The sequence below is a fragment of the Vicugna pacos genome, chromosome 3, assembly GCF_048564905.1.
Source record: "Vicugna pacos chromosome 3, VicPac4, whole genome shotgun sequence".
NCBI lineage: Eukaryota > Metazoa > Chordata > Mammalia > Artiodactyla > Camelidae > Vicugna > Vicugna pacos.
This window is the reverse complement of record NC_132989.1, coordinates 36200241-36220948: the sequence shown is the minus strand read 5'-3', so window position 1 is coordinate 36220948 and position 20708 is coordinate 36200241. Positions and strand designations below refer to the sequence as shown.

Here is a 20708-nt window from a genome sequence, read left to right as displayed (position 1 = left end):
CAAAAATATATCAGATTGAGGCAGTTAATTAATATTGATGTAACAGCTTTTTTTTGTGGAATTGATTTCATCACAGCATAAAAACAAAGGCATTTGGTTTTTTTTTAAATTAACGATGGCAACCAGGCTCCGTCAAATCTCTGTCCCCTCTACTAACGATCCCTTGGCCACATTCCATAACTTGTTGCTGGTGTTTGACTATTAACATTTACTTCAAACCAGTTTAAAATCTCAATCTTATTTCTGGTTCAAAGCCTTCTGCCCCCCAGCCCAGATTAGACTCGGAGTTAAGGGACTTGGCATGGAACTGAGGGCTGATGGGCTTTTACACACCCCCTCGACTCTGATTCCCCTCTCTTCTGGGCTCCAGTGTCGGGGACAAAGAGAAAATATGGAGAGAAAAAGTCAGCTGTCTCTGCTTAACTGGCAGAGGTCATGGCATCTCCCTGAAAGTTGTCTTGCTTCTTTAGCTGACTATGTTTTACTGCTGAAACCCTCTGGGGCAGTCTTCAGATGCTGACTCCCCGGTGGGCGCAGTGGGTGGGGTCTTCAGAGGGTCCTCTAGAGCCTCCCCGCTGATACCGGACACCAGGGATCTGGCCCCAACCTTACGCCCCACTCCGTCCTCCCCGTCCAGTTCCCTCCAGCTGTGTTGCACCCGCCGCCTCCTGCTGCTGACGAACGTGCTCCTTTTTAGTGGGGTGATAACAAGCTCACATCCAGCTCCCTTCTACAACATCTGCTCTGCCTACAGGACATATCCTTGCTGTGGCTCGTGGTGGGAGTGTGGGCTGCCCCACAGCCTCTGCCACGTCAGTTCTCTCCCGTCCTTTTTATTCCTGATCAGGTAGGTTCAGGAACAGATCAAGCGTGCTGCCCAAGTAAATAGGAACAGGTAAACAAAACGCCTTCTTTTCCCTGTGGGCATCATGGACCCACCCACTGAAGCGCCCAGAGCGCCTCACTGCAGACACTACCCTGCGCACCTCAGAAAGACAAGGACTTGGGACGGCAGCCACCTCCTGCCCTTCCCTGCCTCCTCCTGGGGCTGGGGTGGGGGCGATAGTAGTGGGATTGTCGGCTGCATTGTTGTAGGTGGTGTGAGGGGGTGCGTCTGATACTGACTGCTTGAGCCCTTGCCAGAGCCTCTCTTTTGTATGTGATGGTACTCCTCACCCCTACCTGGCCCCACCCTGGGCTCTGGTAACTGGTTTTGGAATAACAGGAAAAGTTCCGTCCAACCTTCTGTTACAATCATTAAAAAGAATGTGTATGGATGGACCTAGAGATTATCATACTAAGGGAAGTGAGTCAGACAGAGAAAGACAAATATCATATGATACCACTTATATGTGAGATCTAAAATATGATACAAATGAATCTATATACAAAACAGAAACAGACTCACAGACTCACAGAGGTAGAAAACAAACTTATGGTTACCAAGGGTGGGGTGGGGAGCAGGTACACACTACTATATATAAAACAGATAAACAACAAAGTCCTACAGTATAGCACGGGGAACTATATTCAGTGTCCTATAATAACCTATGATGGAAAAGAATCTGAAAAACGTATATATATGACTTAATTCCTTTGCTATACACCTGAAACTAGCAATATTGTGAATCAACAGTACTTCAGTAAAAAAAAAAAATAAAAAATAAATAATGTTTAGAGGGAAGTCCTGAAATAATCACATGTCTGTGCATTCTCTGACAGACCTTGGTTGAATACGGAGCAAATGTCACCATGCAGAACCACGCCGGGGAGAAACCCTCCCAGAGCGCCGAGCGCCTCGGACACACGCTGTGCTCCCGGTACCTGGTGGTGGTGGAGACCTGCATGTCGCTGGCCTCCCAGGTGGTGAAGCTAACCAAACAGCTGAAAGAGTGAGTGGCCCGTTCGTTCCATGAGAAGCAAGTCTGACTGGTCGTCGCAGTGCTTAGGTTTCAGCCAGGTCTTTGCAAGTCTCCTTCTGCTGGTGTGAGTCGTACAGGGAATTCCCAGCAGCATCCTCATTTCTTCCTTCGTCCCAGGTCCTCATAGCCAGCATTCATGCTGAAGATGCCATTTCTGCAGAGGAAAAATGATCCTTAATAAAAAAAAAAAATGCAGACGAATCTTCCTAAGCAGGAGTTTAAGTCACAGTGGACAAGGGGAGAGAGCCTCTCTCTGTGTTCACATCTCAGGGCCAGATTACACGGTGGGTGTGGAAAGCACACACAGGCATCATTCCAAACTACTGTCCTTACTAGTCTAGCAAATCATAAAGACTGTGAGAGAGACAGAAAAAGGCTAGAGATGGGCCAGTTACTCAATCTTCTCTAAGAGAAATATATATATATTTGGAAAATAACAGATGGGTAACCTGGTAAGCATCACTGGCAAATTTATTGTAAAATTTAAGCAGATGATTCATGGATGCTCAGAATGTAAAATCCTTAGTATGTAAATTCAGCATGATGTTAACTTGAAATACTCCTCAGCCAACTAAAATCAGTTCTTTTTTGATGGGATTATTAAGCTGGGACACATTGCATACCCAGATGTCAGAGAAGCACTTCTGGGAGGTGGCCATGATATGCTTGAATAAAGGAGGGCTGGAGGAGAGGCCATCAGGTGGGTCTTTGGCAGGTTGAAGGATTAAGGAGCTGCTGCTCATCTGAGGGGACCAAGGTCAGTCCTTGGAAAACACATCGGTCAAGTGACAGTTGCCATGCTGGGAAGGGAATCACTGAAAATCGAAAATAGTACTCAAAGTAATGTTGACAGATTAGGAGGACAAACCTTAAAAATCAAATTTTAGGGAAAAAGGAGGCGAGTATAGCTCAGTGCTTAGCATGCATGAGGTCCTGGGTTCAATCCCCAGTACCTCATTAAAGATACAACCAAGCAAACAAACAAACCTAATTACCTTTCCCCGGAGAGAGGGGTTGGGGAAGTGTTCCCAAATTTTAGGGGGAAAAAAACCCCGTGAAGTCTTACTTTAAAATTATTTAAAACAATTGTTTTCCTTTTTTTCCTTGTGAAAAAAGACCCATGGTAGGTGGGAGGCTTTAACTGACTGGAAGTGTAATTGATGCAACCATATACGTCCTTAAACCCTCCTGCTCGTCTCTAAGCTTGGGGAAATGTTTCTCCCTCTACTACTACTCTCTTTCCTTAGAGGTAAAAGTCTCTTCACTCCTCTGCCCTTCCACCTGCCTGTACCTAGAATTCTCTCTTTGGTGAGTTTAGGCTTTTACCAGAAAAAATAAAATAAAATTTAAACTTAAAAATTAAAGGGCTTCCTTTCCCTCAGAGCATCCTCTGCGCACTTACACAAGACTCCCCTGGGGCAGGTGAGCTGAGTGCACTTGAAGGTCTGGATGTAACAGAAGGGGACATGTGCATGAGCTCATAACTCAGTAAGTCATCTTGCCACAGCAGCATGCTTGTACTCATGTACATGTATAGGTATTTCTAAAAATAAGCTCCTAGGTAGGGAGTTGCCAAAGCAAAGGGCATACATATTTAAAATGTGGATAGATGTTACCTTCTGTCCTTCCAGAAATGTTGCACCAGTGGACACTCCCCCCAGTAGTGTGTGGACATATCCTTCAAGAGGAATTTAAAAATGATCCAGTGAATGCTTTCTCTAAAGGTTTGTACTCAAAGAAAAGATCACAGAACCTTCTCCTCGATCTCTTACCACGGAGTCCGAGAGGCTCTCCTGAGCTGTAATAGCCATTTTATTAGTAGACCTCTTCAAGGTCAGGGGCTTCGCTGCTCTCTCTGTTGATGATCCGGGGATAAAATACACATGTACGCTAATAGACAGCAGTTCTTCCCCCGTCTCCAAACTGAATGCTGCGGACAGTTGTAATTAGGCCAAAGACAAGATAATATAGGAGAGGTTATGTTATAGACCCTAGTTTTTCACTAACTGTGTGTGTCTCAGTGAGGTTGGTGAAACCAGAAATAAACAGAGGAACTCACTTAGTCTTGCCCTAGTATGCTGTACCCTTCAGGCTCCAATCACATAGAAAGGTGCAGGAGTAAGGATTGGAAACACTTGCCCCAGGGGAGTCTGTTCTCAAAACTGGGAGCGGGACATAGTCTTGAGTGCCTTTTCCTCCGAAAATATTTTTACCAACTCTTTATAGTTAATAAACATAGCTATTATTTAGAAATGTCAACCTTCTGCTCTCTTAGAGATTCTAATCTATAAGCGTAGGTGCTGTGGGTTGAATTGTGGCCCCACAAAGTGGTATGTCGGAGTCCTAACCCCTAGTACCTGAGAATGTGAGCGTCTTTGGAAATAGGGTCTTTACAAAAGTAAGCAAGTTAAAATGAGGTGATTAGGGTTGGGCCTAGTCCAGTATGACTGGTGTCCTTGTGAAAGGAGAAAATTTGGACACAGAGACAGACATACACAGAGAGAACACTGTGTGAGCATGAAGGCAAAGATCAAGGTGATTCATCTACAAGCCAAAGCATGCCAGATATTGCCAGCCAACCACCAAAAACTAGGAGAGAGGCCTGAGACATACTCTTCCTCACAGCCCTCAACAGGAACCAATCTTGCCAACACTTTGGTCTCAGACTTCTAGCCTCCAGAACTGTGAGAAAATAAACTTCTGTTGTTTAAGCAAGGCAGTTCCTGGTACTTTGTTACAGCAGCCCTAGCGGGCTAATACACCAGGCATATGCTCACATATTTTCATATAGTCATATTTCACATGTGCGTGTATTAAAATTAAAGTTGATTAGTCCTTTCTGAGGGCTTCCTTAGAATCTAGAGAAGAGACTCCTTTTTTTCTCCATTCATACCTGAGATTCCTGTCATTAGTCAACCTAGCTGGCCCCAGATAGTTTTCTTTACTGTGTCATAATTCACTTTGACCCCTAAAAGCCCTTTAAAAGGAGAGAGACCATAATCTTCCTTCATCTATTTTAGCCCCTCACAAAAGGTTTTTCTAAAAAACTTCGACATGCAATACCAGATTGCAAGGTGGGAGAAGTAGAATGCTCTTAGGCCTTTTTGTTCTTTATTCATTCTTTAGACTAGGATCAGCAAACTATAGACTATGGGCCAAATCCAGCCCACCACCTGTTTTTGTAAATAAAGTTTTATTGAAACAGAGCCATACACCTTCATTGACACATTATTTGGGGTTGATTTCATGCTACCAACACAGAGTTGAGTAATTCTGACACAGAACACGTGGTGCACACACCTGAAATATTATTTACTACCTGACCCTTTTAGGGAAAAGTTTGCTGGCTCCTGCTTTAGATAATTCAGTTTTCAGTAGGTGAGTTATGGAATGAGTGAGATAAAATGAGATCACAGACTTCTGTGGTCTTAGGGATGAAATGTCAGGACTAAGACTGACCACTTCTGAGAAAAAGAGAGTGCTTGGGACTGATGGAAGGGTATTATCCCAATCTGATCTCCCAGAATTATATTTAGGCAGCCAACAGCTATTCTGTATGTGCAGTGACATTTGGCAAGGAGAAGACTGACCAGTGTCTAAGATTTCAGTAGTCCTTTTAAGAACACTTATATCGCACTTATTTAGTCCCCTGTCCTTGCTCACGAGAGTTGCTACCAGTTTTGATGCTGAATGTATTCATTTTCTACTCCTATAAAAAATTTCTACTCCTGTAACCACACACTTAGTGGCTTAAAACAACACTCATTTACCTTGCAATTCTGAAGATCAGAAGGCCAGAATGGGTCTCTCTAGACGAAAATCGGGATATCCACAGTCTGCATTCCTTTCTGGAGGCTCTAGGATGAAAGTCTTATTTCCTCCTCATTTGGGTTGTGCACAGAATCAGTTTCTCGCAGGTGTAGGACCGAGGTCTCTGTTTTCTTGCTGGCTGTCAGCTGAGGGTCATTGCCAGGTCCTAGAGACCTCTGCATTCCTTGGCTCACAGCCCCTGCCTGCATGTTCAGAGTCTGCAACAGGAGACTGAGTCCTTCTCACACTTTGAGTTTCTGTGATCTCCTTTTCTGCATTCTCTTTACTGTTAATAATTCATGTGGTGAGACTGGATCCACCCCAATAATCCAATGTAACCTTAACTCCATGTGCACCCTTAGTTCCCCTTTTGCCGTGTAAGGTAACGTATTTACACCTTCCAGGATTAGGGATGTGATGGACATCTTTGGTGGGGGAAGTGGAGGTATCACAGTAGTACCACTGTGTTCAGTAAATACTGCTTGTTCTTCTAAGATCAGAATCAGTATAATTTACTTTTTTCAAGTTCTATCATAATTAATGTGTTTTCTAAACAGATTTCAATTTCTTTATCTGTGACTGTTCACCTATTTTCTTAACTTTAAAGCATATCTGATACACAAGCTTCTATGTCCAGAATAAATCGAGTGTCGACATACCTGTTTTCTTTTTATGTAAGAAAATACCAAGTTATTGAATTGTTTTTACCCAACTTGGAAGTGGTTTGCTTGCTTTGTTCTATTTTTTTTCCTGATGGCTAAATTAATACAATTACTTTAATAAGTCAAACAATTTAGAAAGAGTAACATTTTGGAGTATATCCTTCCTGATCTCGCTCTCTCAGAAAGATTCTTCTTAAAAATGGGATAATGAGATCATATTGCACACAGTATTTTGTTAACTTCCTTTTTTTGCTTAAGGAAAGGAAAAATACACTGTGTGTGTATGTGTATGAATATATAGATAAATACACTCCATACTATATACTTTATATATATGTACAGATATTCGAGAAACTTTTCCTATATCTATGTACAGATATTAGGGAAACTTTTTCTAGATATTCAAATATATTATCATTCTTAATAGCTGCCTTCATATAATTATAAATTATTTACTCAGTCTTATTAATGAGCATATATGTTACATATAGTTTTTTACTAATATACATAATAAACATCTTTTCAGGTACTTTTGATTGTATCCTTAGGAAAATTTCTAGTATAAGGATGAAGATTATGCACATTTGTAAGGCTTTTGGATTTACTGCAACTTACTACAAATTATCATGAAAAAATGTATACCTCCTTATTTATGGTAGTAGCCTGTGTCAGAGAGCTTATGTGTTTTGGTTTGTTTTTCCCAGACAGACAGTGGAACGTGTCACACTGCAGAACCAGCTCCAACAACTTCTAGAAGCCCAGAAATCAGAGGGCAAGTCACTCCTTTCTTCACCCAGGTAATACCAGAAACACTGGAAGTTAGAATTCTTAAATATCTTTAATCTCTGAGCCTTCTTTTGGACTTTCTTTTAGTATCTTTGAAGAAGATAAGATAAAGACTAATAAAAATGAGATATCACAGGGGAAAGAGGGTCATCTAGGGTCAGAAGACTTGAGTTTATCTCTGGCTCTGTCATTTCGTCTTTCCATGACTATAAAGAACTCACTTACTCTTTCCAAGTCATTTATTTCTTCATCTCTGAAATGGAAGTAAGGATACGTAGCTTCCGAAGGTTGTTGAAGAAGGCATTCATTGAGAAAACTTAAGCAAAATTTATGCATAAACAATAAAATAGTAGATAAATTTAGTAGTCACAGCATAAGGTATGAGGCATACTATCCTTTGGTTATGATTGCCACCATGGAGTATTTGCTTTAAACAGACATTAATTATTCTTATTTCAGTCTTACTGATTTTAAGTTGTTAGTGGCAGTTAAGGCCATGCAGCGATTTGCAGCCAAGTCATTTTAACCCAGTACAAAATCATCTTGTATGTCCTTCATCCTCTTTCAGTTCACCATCCTCCCCAGCTTCCAGGAAGTCCCAGTGGAAATCCCCAGATGCAGATGATGAGTCTGTAGCCAAAAGCAAACCAGGAGTCCAAGAAGGGATTCAGGTTCTTGGAAGCCTGTCAGCATCCAGCCGGGCTAGGGCCAAAGCCAAAGATGAAGATTCTGACAAAATCCTACGCCAGTTATTAGGAAAAGACATTTCAGAGAATGTCTGCACCCAGGAAAAGCTGTCCTTGGAATTCCAGGATGCTCAGGCTGCTTCTCGAAATTCAAAAAAGATCCCTTTGGAGAAGAGGGAACTGAAGTTAGCCAGGCTGAGGCAGCTGATGCAGCGGTCACTGAGCGAGTCGGACACGGACTCCAACCACTCTGAGGAGCCCAAGAGCACGCCTGTGAGGAAGGCTGACAGGCCCAGACCGCAGCCCATCGTGGAGAGTGTGGAGAGCATAGACAGCGCGGAAAGCTTGCACTTGATGATAAAGAAACACACCTCTGTGGCATCAGGACGCAGGTTTCCTTTTAGCATCAAGGCCAACAAATCGCTGGATGGCCACAGCCCATCCCCCACCTCAGAGAGCAGCGAACCAGACTTGGAATCACAGTGTCCAGCCTTAGGGACCACTCCCCAAAACCAGCCCTCTGGAGAACCCACTCAGCCCAGCCCTGACAGCACAGCTGCCCAGAAAGTGGCCACGAGTCCCAAGAGTGCCCTCAAGTCCCCGTCTTCCAAGCGCCGGACATCTCAGAACTCAAAACTCAGAGTTACCTTTGAGGAGCCTGTGGTGCAGATGGAGCAAACCAGCCTTGAACTGAATGGAGAAAAGGACAGAGACAAGGGCAGGACCCTCCAGCGAACCTCCACGAGTAGTGACTCAGGGGATCAACTGAAAAGGCCTTTTGGAACCTTCCGATCCATCATGGAGACACTAAGTGGCAACCAGAACAATAATAATAATTATCAGGCAGCCAGCCAGCTGAAGACCTCCACACTGCCCTTAACCTCCCTTGGGAGGAAGACGACAGACAGCAAGGGACATCCCGGGAGCTCTGCTAGCAAAGGGAAGAACAAGGCGGTGAGTGCTATTTGAAGACCATTCCTTTTATTCATGTGAATTAATTGTATTGTTCCTAACACCGCAGATTGTTGCCCTTGGCCACCTTGGGGGAATCCCCAGAAGAATTCCAAAGGATGTATCATGTTAGAGTTTACATTTTGCTCTTCCTTTGGAAAATACTCTAAGGGAGAAAGATTAAACAAATCACAGGAGATGACAGTCTGGTTTCTTAATTTCCCTAAATAGTTTGATCCTTGAGAATTAGGAGTCTTGGACTGGGAGGTATGCCTACAAGATGAGACCACCAGTAGATGTGAAACCAGGCCCTTCTTTGGCACCGATTCTACCTCAGGAAGAGTTTGTTCTCCTCATGTGGCTGGATAGTTTATTCTCAAGCCCAATTAAAGAGCACGTAAATAGAAACTCTGTTTCTAAAGACTTAACTACTCAATTTGGAAATGACCTTTGGATGGAATATGCCACAGGGACCTCCACACTGACATTTTATGACACAAGCTCTGAGGAAGCTTCAGTGGTCTGAGATGCTTGTCTGCACACAGGGGATGACAGAGCGGGCCCTGAACTATATTTTATAATTGCATTTATTGCAAAACCATGCAGGGTAATCTGCATTTAAATCTAGTGAATAAGAGATATGAGCATCTTTTTAGGCAGTATTTCCTGCATGTTCTGTGCATGCCATGCCATCAAAAAAATGGTCTAGCAGCTAAATGTGAAATTCTCTGAGGCATGGAAGGACCCAGAATATCCATCATACAGTCTAGAGAGTCACACCTGCCTAATGTATGATTTTTCTATAAGGTAAAATCCCATCATAGTGCTGTCTAAGAACTGTCCAGATTCTTTTTGTGATCAAAACTAAAATCAAGTTTTATTTAATATCTCTCTAATTAATTGAACACAATTGAACACCAGTTTTACTTGCACATTGATTTCCACTTCGAGTTGTCATTGTTATAAAAGACTAGCGTTTATTTGTTTCAGCTAGAAAAGACACCAGACCCTTTGGATTAATTATGTCCAAACTTAAATTGCTCGAATGAAACTTGTCCAAGTAACTTAATGGGTTCTCTCACTCAGGAGTCCAAGATCTCAGCAGTTCCCCATGCTCCTTAAAGTGTGTCTGAAGCTTCTGTCCTCTAATCTGTCTCCTGCATGCCTCCTGTTTATTGAGACTTGTGCATGTGCTGAGCTTGTTGCATGTGTTCAGATGATTTTTAATTGCACCTCTCTAGGAGATATACGGCAGCTGCATCACTCTTTCCTCTAACACGCTGATTGAAGAGCATCTGCATAACTATGCACGGTACGTGGTGCTAGGGGTGTATCGCATAACAGAGCCATGCCTTCACTTTGAATTGCATGACCTTTTAAATGGTGGTCCTGGAGCACTCTTTGCAGGGGCTGACACAAAGGAAGAGGAAAACTACAACTCTTCCCCCAAATAGAAGCAGTCAGGCTTGTAACTAGGCCTTAGAATGGGAGCTGGTACCCTGTTGGAGGGGCTTCATTCCAGCGGCAGGGCAGAGGCGTCTTCTCAGCTCACATACAGGCTGTGCTTCCCAGCTGACTTTGGCTTTCAGGCTTTGTTTTAATGGCATCAAGTACCAAGTAAGTATAGAAATTAAATTTCCTGTCATGGGTGGAATGGGTCAACCTCCGATCAGAGTCAGAACTTTGAAACAGAGCTGAGGTTTTCTTTCATTGCTGATGATGGACTGAAAGCTCTTTTAGTCACCATTCTGCTGCCCTCAGGAGAAGTGAGGTCCTGCCGTTCTGACGTTGCTATAGCTCACATTTGGAACTATGATGCTGGTCTGCGAGTGTCCACCAACAAAACAATGGCCTTCCTCAAGCAAATGTTTGTGATTCAAAATGTGTAGACCGCATACAGAAAAAGATCATGTCCACGGTCCCCAGTGGTCAGGCCCCTCCTGAAGCAAGGTTCTTCTTCAGCATAGCTTCCTTCATCCCGGGGATGCATACAGTTCCTGGCAGAGCAGGAAACGGGAGAGGTGAGGAAGAGAACAGTTGAAGGGGAGCTAATGCAGTCCCCACCTCCCAGTGGGTTGATTTCAATATAGTTAAACCCCCAGACCTCTTTTTAAAGGAGACTATCATTTAAATCCAAAGAAAGCTATGACAAACCTTTCAGCACTCTTCCAGAATCCTCCAAAATGTCTGTGTGACTGTATGTGTGTATACAAACGTAATTACACACACACACAAATATGAGTGTATGTGCTGTGGGTGTGAACACTTGTTCAGAACTCTAAAGTGTAAGAAATGTCACTCTCCTTTTCCCCCCTCTAAATCAAATTTAATCTGCTCCACATCTCTATTCAGGCTAGAGGAAGAGTAAATCTGAGTCATTTTAGGAGCTGCCCCTAAGGGTCTCATTAATTCAGTAAGTGCAGGAAGCCGCTTGGAGCTTCTGTATTTACTGGGCACCAGCATTCTGCTTGGGGCAGGCTCACATGTTGCCTCAGTCTGGATTATTTCCGGCCATGCTGGGGCAGGGCATCTTGGCCAGAGCTCAGAGCCCAATGCCTGAGGTGGGAAGGAAATAGAAAAAAATACCCATTTCCTTCCCAGACATTGATATTGGCCCACTTCTGTTTCTCCCAACCTACCTTCCCCAGCCCCATACCTTCTGCGTTCCCATCTTATGTTGTATCTTCTGGTGCCTCGAAATTTCTCCTCTTGTCCTTAAACAGAAGTCACCAGCAAGACTCTGAGGCATGGAAGCTCAAAGACGTGGCAGACTCCTTGGGAGGGGGAAAGAGAATACCTCTCATTTCTTCCAGGCTCCTACAGCACCTGGTAACAAGACAGTTAGTATCACAGTAGAGGCTCCTGCCAGGTATATTTCATACTGTCTTCTTTACAAGCAAGGGAACAAAGCTGAACAATTTACTGTAATAGACTTACAAAAATCAGAGCACAAAATAAGGTTATGAGGCTACTCAGGTGTCTGACAACCAGGTTAACATTTCCTAACTCTGTTTAAGGAACAGTCCTTCTGAAGGCTCTTTTTGAACCTATCGGATTCACTGGCTTTATGTATTAACAGAGTATTCTTTCAGTGATAAACAGAAATCTAGAAAGAAAAGTATTCAGTGTATTTAAATAAACATCCTGACCCCTTCCCCTCCCTACCATGTAAATTAACTTATACTTTATCTTGGTTTTAGTTTGGCATGCGTTCCCTGAAAAGTGAACATCCACTAGGTTGTCCGTACTAGAGAGGGGAACCAGCCCCATTCACTCCTTAGATAAAGTAAGGCTGGTAACTCTACTTGAAATAAAGTTGCTCAGAATAATAAACTAGAGTGGGAATGTGGATACGAAAAATACCTAATTGATTCTAATTGATTGGCTGCTTCATTTTGCCTGTGGTACCCATAGAAAGGGCATCCCATGGAAAGATGCAAGAAAGGAAGAAACCCAGGTGTTCATCTATCAGTGATGCCTTCAGATGTTGGGTTCCTCTCAGGTAGGAGGGACTGCCCAGAATCATGTAACTGTGAAAAGAATTGGCAGTCATTGGGTTGGGTTGGATCCAAACATTATGCCACTGGTGGCCCTATCAGTACAGCCCTGGGGAAAAGAGTGGAGCAGTGGACCCTTGTTCCAGGCATATACTGGAATCACATTTTAGTTCCTACGTGTTTTTTTTTCTTTTTTCTGGTAAAGGAAAAGTAGGGGCAATAAATACAACATTTTAAAGAATGTCAGCTCTGTGAGGGGGGTCTGTTTGCTATTTATTTTTCTAAATTGTCACAGCTTGATAGCAAAGAATCTTAAAATCTTTTCAATGCCCTTTAAAATTAGATTCAACTCTGTTACTTTGAATAGCTTTTTTCCCAGTGTGTTTCAACTGCAGGGGATGACTGTTTATAACAAACAGATTTATCTTTACTTTTTCTTATAAAGGACAAGTTGGTTTTGAGTTCTTACAACTCTAAGGGAATGTTTGCAATTACTTATCTTAAAATGCCAATAAGACATTTATTTCCCAGAGTTTAAGTTTATCTGAGATCTGTAACACATGAAGTGAGCATCAAATCCAGTTACTGATAGGGAGAGGGCATTAACCCTGGGCCACCACTGGTCACATCTGCTCTGACCACAGTGGCACTGTGGCCTGAGGGGTTAGCATCAGGAAACCCCTAACCCTCGCACCAATATGAGAGCAGACTCCTTAAGAAGACATTAAGCAATAAACACCATTAGTGTCGGTTTTTACTGCCAAAGAATTAGCCGCACTGGGAATTATACATCCAGAGCCAAGGGCTAGTAGCAAATATTTTACACAGATGTCAGGATTGTTCAACAGCCACTTCAGAGAGTGGTGAGTTTGACCCGAGATGATGTAAGGGTTATGTCAGTGACCCCTAGTGTGCCAACAGGAGGTCAGAATTCAGGGTGCCCTTACCACCAGTGCGTGTGTGTGCACACACACACAGATTTCTCTCCTTATTGTCAGGACATATCATTAAAAAGGAAAATGAGCAAAGACATGGAGGACATTGGGAAGGTAGAGATGAGAGCCTGGCTGAAACCTGTCCCAAGCAGAGCCTGTTCCTTCAGCCCCAGTGAACAGCGTTTCCAGAATCATGATGGAAAATGCAGTCAGCACAAAGAGGAATCCCTGATCCTGATCAACAAGGGCTTCCTTGCCATAATTCCTCTGGATATAACAAAATATCCACATTTTAATCTTGTCTTAAATTTTTGACCTTCAAGTATTTATTTTCAACAGATACACTTTTTAAGGATTCGTGAAGGCCTAATTGTATCATTACTCAGTCATAGGTGTGTCACCGTGCTAGCCGAGTATATTCTGGTTGCATCGTTCTGGAGTGAATCCCCCAGAGCAGACTGAATCTTACCAATGGAACAGTTCAGGAAAGTTTGTTAGAGTGCTAATACCAAAAGGGTATTTAGTAACAGCTATCGACATTAGAGTTTCTGCCCCAAAACTATAGTTTCAAGTTCTTATCTCTGTTCTGAAATATGCTTTTCTGTGTTTTCCTGTCTGCTATACTAGCTGCGGAGTCCAGAGCCAACGAGTAAGAAGGTGTTGATGCACCTGGGGTGATTGCCTCTGTTTCAGAAACCCCTAGAGCCTCCCTGGGCTCCTCCCCTGCACCCCTCTGCATGTTTCTCCTGAAAAACTTTTGTCCCTCCCACCCCAACCTCTGCCTCCCTAGGACTCAAATTTGTTTCAGAGAGAAAACCCTTATTTTATAAGGAATCTTTATCCCCATGACATGGAGGAGGGAGGAGATCGCAATCTCAAACTATTTCTTCTGATTCCGTTAATTAAGTGACAGCTTCTCCTTTGAAATGGATCACATTGTCATTGGCTGTTTCAAATAGAGTCTCATGTGTAGAGAAAAATGCCCATGTTATAGGGAATAGCTAAAACGATCAGATCTTTGCAGTGTCTGGACACACCTTAGCAAACTCTTCATAAAAGCTGCCAGAATTTGCAAAGTTCATGAGAACATGATTCACAAATGGAGTTTCTTTTCATGAGCTCCCTACACCTTCTGAGAAAATGAGGAAGTATATTCCACCCCAAGAAGACAGTGAAACAAAATTTAGTATCAAACTATGATGCGTTGAGATGTAGAAAAAGCTATTGCAACTAAGACCCTATGTTTTGTCTTAAAGCACTGCCCCTGGAAGGCAGGAAATGAACATGTGAAATGCCCATGAGCTGCAGATAGGAACTATGTACATAGAGGAGATCTGCCTTGGAAAGCAAACTCATCCTACTAGAAATACATCCCTTCAGCCTGCTAATCCTGGTCTAAGTGTAGTCACTGGAGTTAAGAACAAACAACTCCCTTCTTCCACTCCACCTTCCTTTCCTCCCCCAACCCCACAGCCCGATTTTGCACTGTGTCACTCCAAAAGGGGTAAATAGAGAACCAGTGCCATACTCCCACCACCTGTCTTCCGCCAATGGGGGATCTTTGCACAATAAAAGAGCAGTGACTGTCTATAAATTCTCCTAAGGCTGGAGTTTAAGGACGCAGCAAGTTGTTGGAGGTTTAAAATATCAGAGATTTTACGGGAACACCTTCCAGCACCTTCACCCAGCATACCTGCTCCAACCACAACCACATGGGATTTTCCTTCCCGCTCTGGGAACCGTATGTGCAGCTCTGTGACTCTCCTGGATGTCACATCCCTGGATTGCCAGTGCCCTCATTTCACCCTTATCCTTAGCAATAAGCCACACATTTTGCTGTGCCAGATTAAGGAATGTCCCTTTATTCAGCGAGATCATCGTCAAGAGAGAATTAAGAGAAGATACAGGTAAAACAAGGACAACTCCATGAAAGGTGTCAGAAATTTCTGAGAGCATCATCATTCCTCAATCTGTGCCCAGTGTCTAGCTTGGTGCCTGGCACGTGGTAGGACTTCATAATATTTGGAGAGAGGGCGAGCTAGAGAGAGGAAAAGGATAAGAAGAGGGGGAAGGAGTTTTAAAAGGTGGAGCTTGACGTCCCACAGGAAGAATGGTTTGCTCTGTAGAAATCCAGGTCTTTTCGATTACAAGTCCACCTACCTACAGTGAATTTCATTTTGGGTACTTCGAGTATAAGTTTTCACTCTTTGAACCAGAATTTCATTTTTTCAGTAGATGAGGTTCACAGATATGCTCTCAGTAAGCCTCTGAAGGAGATCACAAAAATAGCCAAGTCTCCCTGTCTTGGTTATCAGTGGAAAATGCAGTGCATGCTCGTGGGCCATTTTAGACTAATCCTCTCAATAACGTGCTGTCTGGTCACCCTGGGCTGTGGAAATATGGAATCTATGCCTAGATGAGTCAGCAAGTTAGATTACTTGAAAAACTGTTATTTAAATTTAAGCCTTCTTTCCAATTTTGGTCACTGAGAATGTAATTTTATATCCAAAAATGAAATCAAGGAGCAGCAAATTATCGGAATAATTCATGCTGGAATTACCCAAACACTTTAGCTTTTTTTTTTTTTTTTTGAATACTGGTAAGTCAGGACTAGGTAATTGAAGGGTTCGGGGAGGCTTGAATCATCCTGATATTATTCAGATAAATGCCTCAGATTAACATTTTATTTGGTATAGACTCAACTCTAATCATGCTGAATTTTGTACTGCTGAATTGTTCTTAGTGTTTTTGAGCACAGCACATTAAAGTAGAAATACTCCATCAATGTGTAAATGATGACATTATCCTTAGACTGCCACCTAAGACTTTTTTTTTAACTTTTATTTATATTTAATTTAATTTTTTTGTCAAGTTTCTCTAGGTACTAATAGTAATGGTAGAGTTATAACAAAAACTGGCTATCCCCCTGTTCTCTGTTCCCATTCCCCTAAATCAGCCACTTGCTTTTCCTTTTGGTATTTTCTAGTATTCTATATTTCTAAATGACATGCTGAAATAAACTTTGAGTTTTAGATATTACTCTGTTGACTCTTGGCATCCTATTCTGAAGATAAAAATGACACTTCATAACACTTATAAAGCACTTACAGTATACCAAAGAATATTCCAGGTGCTTCATGCATATTGACTATTTTCATCTTCACAATGAATGACACAATATGGTAGATACTGTTATTATCCACATTTTGCAGATTGGGCACTCGACAGGTTTTTTCCAATCTGGAAACCTATATGCTTTGGTTCTGGGAAATGTTTTTGTACAATTTCTTTGAAAATTTTATCCCCTTAAATTTTCCTATTTGCTTTTCTGGAGATACTATTATTCTAATGTTCAACACACTGGACTGATCGTTTTCTAACTTTTTTTTTCTATTTTTCTAATGATTTTCTAACTATTCTTCTGTCTTTATCCATTCTTCTGCTTTTTCTGAAAGTTCTTTCTAGGATATTTACTGAATTTTACCTTCCAACATTTCTAATTTTTTATTTCTGCTATTACAGTGTTAATTTCTAATAGCACTTTGTTGGTTTTCTCTTTGTTGTTTTCTCATAGCATCCTGTATACAAGACTTATTTAAATTTTACAAGCAAATACACTTTTATTCTTTCCTTCCTTTTGCAGTACAGGTGGCATACTAATAACAGTCTTATTGCTTTTTTTCACCTAACACATTGGAGGTCTTAGTATAGAGACAGCGTCTTCATTCTTTTACATAGCTATGCATTATTTCATTGTATAAATGTACTATTTTTAATTCTTTCTGCATTTTTATTGAGATTCTGGTCTTGTTGATTTGTAGCAGCTCTTTATATATTACACATTATGAAGATTAATCCTTTGTGATATGAACTGCACACATTTTCCCCAGTTTTTCTTTTCTTCTAGTTAAATTTTTTTGAAGTCCTCATTACCTCCCTATGTTATTTCTATCGACTTTGACTACCATTTGTTTGTTTATTTTGGTCTCTGTCTGTCATATGAGTGCTTTCCTCAAAAGTTGGGTGATCCTTGACTCACTCATATTTAAGAACAAGACACTAAAGCTAAATTGAAGCTCTGGCTCTATGTTGACTGGTAGATGTTGCTTCACACAGACTGTTAAAATACTAAGCTCTTTTGTTGGGAGGTTTATCATTGTCAGTATTTGTAGGACTTTTCTTTTGGCAGTTGACTTCTCATGGTAGGTGACCTCCAGTCTCCTGCTCAGTCCTGTTAACCTGATTGCCAGGAATCTGTGGATCAAAAAACAGGAGATGGGTTGACAATTGTGTTCTGTAGGGACTTTCACTTAATCCCATGGTTTCCACCCACTTCAGCTGAATTCCTAGTCTCTCTGCTTCATGCCTTGCAAACTAACCTCTAGTCTTTCTTCACACTGGGAAAGGGACAGTCACCTGGCTGCATTGTGTCAGGAAGATAATCTGGGTATGAACAGCTACTTCCTAAAAATTTTCAAATAATCTTCCATTTTTAGCACCCACACAGCACCCACTGTCACCTTCAGAAATACCTGGTACTTCTAGTTCCTGAGCCTTGCAGTGCAAATCAGTTTGTTGTGTCCCCTGACCATAGGCTTAAATTTCTGCTTTTCCTGCTCTGCTAAGTCAGTTCCACATGTCCATCCATCTTCTTATTTCTGAAACTTTATTGCCATTTTATGCATTATCATATTTCCTCTCCCATTCCCCTTATTTATTTAGGTCGATGCCTTTTTTACTTCTCTACTCTCATTTTACTGTTGTTTTGTAAGAAAGGGATGATAAATGTATGTATTTAATCCACCACATTTAATTGGAATTTCCTAGAACATCTTTTAACCAATCAGGTTTTTCTTTCACCTTCTTCCCCTTCTTGCCCATGAACGACTCCCTAAAGTTCTAGTCAGATGAACAAATAAAAATAAGGTTTATAACTTTCAGATGGTGATAATGCTTAAATACTAACTAGGACACTGAGAAGAGACTCCACAGTCTTTGTAAGCAAGCACAGTTTTGAGGCCATAAAACCACACTTGGCGTTCTCCATCCAAATGTGTCCTCACATGAGTGAGTACTATTCCCAGAAACTGTTATTGACTGATATAGTAACAAGAAGGAATTTAGTAATATGTAGGCTTCTTCAAACTCAGGAATAACTCCTCTCTGGAAGATTTTATACTCAGTATGGGACTAATATAACATGAAAATGAATGCTTCTACCCAGAGGGAAATTCGCATAAAAAGCAAAACTGTTCCCAGGCTTGAGCTGGTACTTCTTTCCATAGGCTTACAAGGTATCGAGTATTGAGGGGAAAACAGCATTATTATTCCCTAATTTCTTCTTTTTCCTATAGATTTACGTACTCGTGGTCTTCCAACATGTTACCACTTAGTAATCACACACCCAAAGTCAAAGCATTTCCTTTAGATTAATACTTAAGCTTACTAAAGAATAAAAGTTACCACCAGTGAATCCAGTCAATAAAACATAAATATCTGTTTCCACTCAACTAGCAGTACTGTACTTCCTATTTTGTTTGATTCTGATAAAATTCACTTGACTATAGAATTTTGCCTGGATTTCAATCCGCATGATCGAGAAATTACTTCTGGAGCCAAAGTAAAAAATGTCCACAAAGTATGTTATTACATGACTATTGCTTTTATTGTTTAAAGAGTGGTTTATATGAAAAGAGAATAATTTGCCTACTGGAATGAAGTGGTGTGTGTGAGGATAATTTCCATTTTTGGGGAGATGTTTAGTGGTATTGTATTGTAGCTTGACCATAGTTTTACCTAATTTTGGCCTGTGGTTTCTCTTCCGCTTAGGCATAATGACATCAATAGAAAAATGAAGAAATCCTACAGCATAAAGCACATTGCTGAGCCAGAGTCAGAAGAACTCTTCTTATAAATCACTTTTTTATTATCTCTCATTGCTGCCCTTTGAACACCTTTGGAAATGTCTGGACTATCCTCTGTGAAATCCTCTATCCACGGAAATAGAACCATGAGAACAATGCCTCACCAGCAGAAGAGCAGAATATCAGGATGCCTTAAATTTATAGCACTAGAGTATATAAGACACATTTTGGGGTGATATTTGTATATATAACTTGTTTTTAAAGAGATGCTGTTTAAAAGCATGATTGGCCAAATGTATGTTTTTTAAGATCGATTGGTTCAATCTCCCCACAGGTTCCCCGAGCCACTGACACCATTTTGTATTTCATCAGCTGCATGAGTGTTTGCTGATGACGGTCGAATTTCCCTGTCCCTGTGATATGGGCAGTTTGGGCTCAGCTTCTCAATGAGACCAGGTCAGTGGTATTGTTTTCTGTTAAGACTGTTTTTTTTCTGTCATTTCTACTTTTTGTATAAAGGAAATAAAACCATGTTAACAGCCACCTATAAGCTTGGGGCACTTACTTTCTAATAAATCTGTGATGTTCTGATTTCTAAAAGTCTTTAAGAGTAGTTTGACTGCTGATACTTTATTTCAGAAACAAACGGACCAGGTTAGCTGCTTTCCCATAGGGATCAAATAAAACATTCTAATTTTCACTAAGTACTAAAGGATCAGATGAGTATATAAAATAAGTCAATTCAGTCTGTCTTCTCAAATCGCAGCGTTGACATGAGAAAATACTAATGACAACCAAGGATTTAGCTCCTTCTTGGGTCACTTTTTTCTGCCTCTCACACATGATGAGGCCTGTCTAATCCCTTAGGAGACGATGCAGAGCCTGAGTTCATAACAGCCCTATTGTGGATGCAGCTCTTGGAATCCACTTGAGCAGTAAGTTCTAGATGGTTTCATCCTATCATGTAAAAACTTCAAGAGTTTTACTTTGAAAGTGTTGGCATGGCCTGTAAGAGGCCTGTCAACTTTTAGTTTGAAAGGAGAATGTATTCTTATTAGTAGGAGGGAGCATTGTATGCTGTGAACAGTTACTAGCAATGATAACTGCAATCCAGTGCGGGCCCTTCTGAGTCCTGGTGGATGAAATAGGCCAAGGTGCTGAATCAGGAGGCAATCTTGCACATGTGGTCATTTGACGAACTTAGGTTTGATGAGATGCAATGAAATACAGAAGGAGGAGGTAATTTTAAGTGTTGGGAGGGGAGGGGGTAAGCTCAGTGGTAGCGCACATGCTTAGCATGCATAAAGTCCTAAGTTCAATCCCCAGTACCTCCATTAAAAAAAAAAAAAAGACTTGAGTGGCTGCTTTAGTGCAGGATCCTTTACAAAAGCATTTGTTTTAAAAAAATTTACATATTGAAGTGTCTTTTGTGAACCAGCCATGCTCATGTGGAGATATTACTTACATTTTATAGATTTGAAAATTAAACTTCAGAAAGTATTAGTCCTGGGTCCAAGATAAACGACTAGCAAACAGCGGGATTGGCTCTGGCACAAGTCTGCTCGTTATCGTCACTCTACTGTCTATCCATCTGC

The 20708-nt window shown here is 41.4% G+C and overlaps 1 protein-coding gene across 11 annotated transcripts in view; it reads left to right on the top strand.

The window, feature by feature from the left end:
- The window catches only part of SNCAIP (synuclein alpha interacting protein), a 212089-nt gene extending 192433 nt beyond the window's left edge, over positions 1 to 19656 (top strand). For 9 of the 11 annotated variants that reach the window (XM_072957766.1, XM_072957746.1, XM_072957762.1 and 6 more), the window contains 6 exons: positions 1723 to 1892; positions 7099 to 7191; positions 7749 to 8820; positions 10059 to 10129; positions 11541 to 11686; positions 19079 to 19152. In XM_072957766.1, the coding sequence (XP_072813867.1) occupies positions 1723 to 1892; positions 7099 to 7191; positions 7749 to 8820; positions 10059 to 10129; positions 11541 to 11673 (1539 nt within the window). In that variant the 3' untranslated portion in view covers positions 11674 to 11686; positions 19079 to 19152. Of the gene's footprint in view, positions 1 to 1722; positions 1893 to 7098; positions 7192 to 7748; positions 8821 to 10058; positions 10130 to 11540; positions 11687 to 19078 lie in introns of all 11 variants that reach the window. The other 2 variants (XM_072957767.1, XM_072957770.1) reach the window with 2 other exon arrangements.
- The last annotated feature ends 1052 nt before the right edge of the window (positions 19657 to 20708 follow it).